At 33.3% G+C, this 5,353-nt stretch overlaps 1 protein-coding gene across 2 annotated transcripts in view; it reads left to right on the plus strand.

Annotated features, from left to right (window-relative positions):
* LOC108737543 (15-hydroxyprostaglandin dehydrogenase [NAD(+)]-like) overlaps positions 1 to 5,353 on the plus strand; it is a 26,876-nt gene that overhangs the window by 12,854 nt on the left and 8,669 nt on the right. The window contains exons 2-3 of one of the 2 annotated variants that reach the window (XM_018470432.2): positions 3,778 to 3,898; positions 3,958 to 4,064. In XM_018470432.2, the coding sequence (XP_018325934.1) occupies positions 3,778 to 3,898; positions 3,958 to 4,064 (228 nt within the window). The remainder of the gene's footprint in view (positions 1 to 3,777; positions 3,899 to 3,957; positions 4,065 to 5,353) is intronic. The other variant, XM_018470433.2, reaches the window with a different exon arrangement.

Genomic DNA, 5,353 nt, shown 5'->3' on the forward strand with positions numbered 1-5,353 from the left:
CATCGTTCTTGTAAATCTCTGTTAAATGATTGGTTATCTCTAAAAGCTCTGATGTTGTCAAAAGTTCCAAGTTTGTAATTTCATTGAATGCTAAGGAGATGGTTCTTTCTGATACAAATAGGAAATTTAATAGTTTTTGACTTAAGTATATATTATACTCGATGGCTGCTTGAATGTTTATATTATTTTTGATTTTATCTAGGTGATAAAAAAAAGTATCGAGACTCGTTTGTATCGCTTTCAAATCATTGGCATATCTGTTGGTTAGATGATTAGTAAAAGAGGAGAATTTTCCCATTTGTTTTACAATGTTTTCCTGGTTTTTATAGAGAGAATCTAAATTTTTGTTAATTTCAGCTAAATCGTTGCTACAGGGTTTCCGGTGATATATTTAGTAGCTGTACCTAGGAAATTAATTAATCCTCTCTTTGTTCTGTGCTTTAGTTTCCTAATCTGACTTTTAATTTGATCGCAATTATCCTTTAGACTCCGCATTAATTTTTGTGTTAGCCCTCCACTTGTTACGACATCTATAACTGCTACATTTTCTACTGCTGCATAACTTAATCCTACACGAGTAATATTAAAATTAAAATAGAATTTATGATAATGTGACAAAAGTTTGGCAGATCCTAGTCCTTCCAAATAATAACCTGGGGAATTAATCTGGTCTATGACTGGGCCCTGGTTGGGGATCGTCAAGATGAAGATCCTGTAAAGAAGGAAATTTTTTCTTGAAAGGTCTTAAAGCTCTGATATGCGCGTTAGTTGGTCGCTTAGAAATTTTTCCTTCAATCTTTTTGTTATCTACTCTTTCTACTTCTAGCTTCTGAAATTTTGGAGTATCCTTTCTTGCCCTAGATTTCCTCTGTATATAAACTACAGGTTCATTAACTTCTACTGTTTGTCTTCTACTTTGATTAACCTTTTCTAGCTGTTTATTTCCTTTGTCTAAAGAGGACACTGGCTCGATTCCGGGTCTATCTGCCCTGGTACAAGTCTTTCTGCGGTTTCCTTGGATCATTTATTAGGCATATGTTGGGGTAGTATTATTTCGTAGATTGAGAGAGAGTGAGAGCTCTCTACTGTCTTCATTTCGTCCATTTTCTGANAAAAGGGTAAGAAGAGATGAAAACAGCCCAAGAAAAAATGAAACAGAAAATCGAAGACAGTCAAGAAGCGAAAATTAAAAGCAGTACAAGATGACGTGAGAATAGGACAAGAAGAATTAAAAGCAGTTTACTAAGAAATGAAACAGGAAATGAAAATAAAAATAATAAAGAGAGTACAAGTAGCAATCACTATAAAAATAGAGGGAAAAATAAATGATATAAGAAATGAAATGGGAAAGATACGCGTAAAGGAGATCAAGATGTAAAAGAAGATCGAAGGAACGGATGGTTTCTTATGATAAGTTACATATTTTTCGAAACAGGGTGAAACATCCACTAAAAAATTAAATTTATAGAATATCAATAATACAAGGAAACTCCGTATAAAAATGAATCACGTGTAAAATAGGCACTTCATAATACATAATACACCTCTCATCAGCCGTAGTCTTAGAGCCTCCTGTTGTGTATTAACGCGTGCATCGAACATTCCGCCGTTTCTAGAAAGTTCCAGTAGCTGTGCCCATAACACTCGGTCTCAGCGTTCTCCTTCGAGAACATTCCTCTCTGGAACTTTCCTTTCCTCCACTCCGTACTTTCACCGTTTGTATATATACGCCCGCTCACCACATTCGGTCAATAGTCAATACCGAGCGGCATGTCCTAGAGGTTTAGACCATTGCTTAGCATTCGGGAGGACGCCGGTTCGATTCCGGGTCCGGCTGCCTTGGTCCAAGTTTTTCTGTGGTTTTCTTGGATCGCCTAGGCAAATACTGAGGCAGTAATATTCCACAGATAATCTTTCATTCTCTTCTGTCTTCATTTCGTCCTTTAAGGAAACACTACATTTTAAAATTCCCTACAACAATTTTGTGTTTCGCCATGCACTGGCTTCTTCAGGTGAACAAAATACTTTTAAAATTAAGGACAAATTACGTTGTCTCTATATTTATATACTAACTATAACATGACGCAAGTAGGGGAAACATTAAATTACTTAGGATTCAAAAAGGAAGAATTACCTACCTATTTGAATTTATTTGATTATTAGAAATAATATTTAATGTATTATATTAATTAATAATACATATGCTTTCTATAGGATGTAGTCTAACTTCCTCTAGGCAACGTTTGTAATACTTTAACTTGCTGGTTTAATTGATGTTTCTCGGTTTAATGACATTTAGTTTAAAACTTCATGGACTTTAATTTATCCATGATTAAAGGATTTCCCCGTTTGTTCAATGTACAATTATGTTACAGTCTCTACATTCTAATAAATAAACTTCAGCTTTTAATATTTTATCAGTTTTGTCTATATTATTTTTTATAAAATATGTAAAAGTATCTTTGGTTACGAAGGAAGCTGTGATAAGTTTTTGACCTTTTCAATAATCTACTAATCTTCTGGAAAAGACCGTTATAGGTAAATAAGAGAACAGAAATTACTGTTTTTTAGGTGTTTATTAGATAAATTACACTCATGGTTACAATTTTAAGTTTCTAATATTAATTTTATTAGTTGAATGAAATTAATAACCGTTGTTTTGGAATGTACATAAAATTCTGTTTAATTTTCTGTTATATTTTATGATTAACAGGATGAAGTAATTTTGCATATTATCACGTAATCAAACACCATTTTGATTACTCCCTAAGTTTTTTAACCATTTACTAATCAATACCACAATTCACTTCTGTATCACACACTTTGTCGCCTNCGTCCGTCTCATCTTTCTCACCCGAACCACCACCCACCCATTCCCACGATTCCTGAAAGCAGGCTGAAGAGGGCCTTCCGCCCTACCTTCTGGCGTAGTCCGGAGGGACTGCCCGCTCACCAGCATTACACCCAAAAGTTTTTCATTCGGCCAACCGAGCGACATGGCCTAGAGGTTTAGACCATTACTTAGCATTCGGGAGAACGCCGGTTCGATTCCGGATCCGTCTGCCTTGGTCCAAGTTTTTCTGTAGTTTCCTTGGATCACTTAGACAAATGCTAAGACAGTAATATTCCACAGATAATCTTTCATTCTCTTCTGTCTTCATTTCTCTTCGTCATATTTCTCACCTGAACCACCACCCACCCATTTCCACGATTCCTGAAATTAGGAGGCTGAAGAGGGCCTTCCGCCCTACCTTCCGGCGTAGTCCGAAGGAACTGCCCGCCCACCAGCATTACTGACTGGTGGAAATGAAACACCCAAAAGTTTTTTTTTTCTTTTTTTACAGTTGGCCAGTGTTCTCTCATCGACTCTGTGACATTGTAAATAAATACAGTTCTTCATAACTAGTGGTTGTTATTTATCTTTATCTCACGATTTAACACCTCCCATACGCAATTAATAAGACATTCAACATACAGTGGCCGTCTGGGACAAGGGGTCGTAGGGGTCATGAACCTCACTTCCTCCAAAAACCTTCACCCAAATTGACAAACCCAAAAATGGGCAAATTATGCAAATCAAATAAATTATTAACTTCTTGCTTAAAATGTCTATTGTTAAAAAATGCTCTCTTTTTACACGTATTCTGTACATTCTATTTTATTACTAATTGACAATTTTATTAGGTACTTAATTGTCGTTGACGTATACACTAAATAAGCAAAAATTTGTTTGATTTAATACTAACACAATTGTACATTTTGTGAAATTATTTCTAGGTATCTGTTTGTGATATAGATTCCGATGCTGGAGATGAAATGGTACATAATCTTTCAAAAATTGCGAAAGACAGGGTAATATTTTGCCCATGTGATGTTACTGATTATCCTCAATTCGAAGGTACCTGCTACTTAAGAAGAATTGCGTAACTAATTTGAAATTTTGTGTTTTTATTTTAGAGGCTTTCCAGACGACAATATCAAAACTTGGCGGTGTTGACATAGTAATTAATAATGCCTCATTAATGAACGACAGGCTATGGGAATTAGAGGTTGACGTAAATTTGGTATGTATATGCACAAATTTTGGCTTTATTTTACTTATTTCAAATATCTATCTTCGATTGATTTTTATAACTGAAATTATAAATAGGATAAAAATAAAGTAAATGTTATTTTAATTACTTCATAGATTTTGAATTATTGTATTCAAAATGTTATAATTTTCACAGTCTGTAGAAATCAGTTTTTATTTATCAACTATGATTTACATGTAATAATGTAATTAAGGCTTCGTTTCTTAAAAAGCGTCGTAAACAGCCTGTTTTTCAAATATTTAATAGTAGAAGGCGTTATGTGCTGAAACTCCATTAAAGTTTAAGGAAACACTACATTTTAAAATTCCCTACAACAATTTTGTGTTTCGCCATGCACTGGCTTCTTCAGGTGAACAAAATACTTTTAAAATTAAGGACAAATTACGTTGTCTCTATATTTATATACTAACTATAACATGACGCAAGTAGGGGAAACATTAAATTACTTAGGATTCAAAAAGGAAGAATTACCTACCTATTTGAATTTATTTGATTATTAGCAATAATATTTAATGTATTATATTAATTAATAATACATATGCTTTCTATAGGATGTAGTCTAACTTCCTCTAGGCAACGTTTGTAATACTTTAACTTGCTGGTTTAATTGATGTTTCTCGGTTTAATGACATTTAGTTTAAAACTTCATGGACTTTAATTTATCCATGATTAAAGGATTTCCCCGTTTGTTCAATGTACAATTATGTTACAGTCTCTACATTCTAATAAATAAACTTCAGCTTTTAATATTTTATCAGTTTTGTCTATATTATTTTTTATAAAATATGTAAAAGTATCTTTGGTTACGAAGGAAGCTGTGATAAGTTTTTGACCTTTTCAATAATCTACTAATCTTCTGGAAAAGACCGTTATAGGTAAATAAGAGAACAGAAATTACTGTTTTTTAGGTGTTTATTAGATAAATTACACTCATGGTTACAATTTTAAGTTTCTAATATTAATTTTATTAGTTGAATGAAATTAATAACCGTTGTTTTGGAATGTACATAAAATTCTGTTTAATTTTCTGTTATATTTTATGATTAACAGGATGAAGTAATTTTGCATATTATCACGTAATCAAACACCATTTTGATTACTCCCTAAGTTTTTTAACCATTTACTAATCAATACCACAATTCACTTCTGTATCACACACTTTGTCGCCTTTGTTGCCTATACGTGATATTGTATGTTGGGGCTACATGTGACACGGTCACCCTTCTAAAACTAATCGTTCCGACCAATGACGTCGCCTC

The sequence above is a fragment of the Agrilus planipennis genome, unplaced genomic scaffold, assembly GCF_000699045.2.
Source record: "Agrilus planipennis isolate EAB-ADULT unplaced genomic scaffold, Apla_2.0 scaffold139, whole genome shotgun sequence".
Classification (NCBI taxonomy): domain Eukaryota; kingdom Metazoa; phylum Arthropoda; class Insecta; order Coleoptera; family Buprestidae; genus Agrilus; species Agrilus planipennis.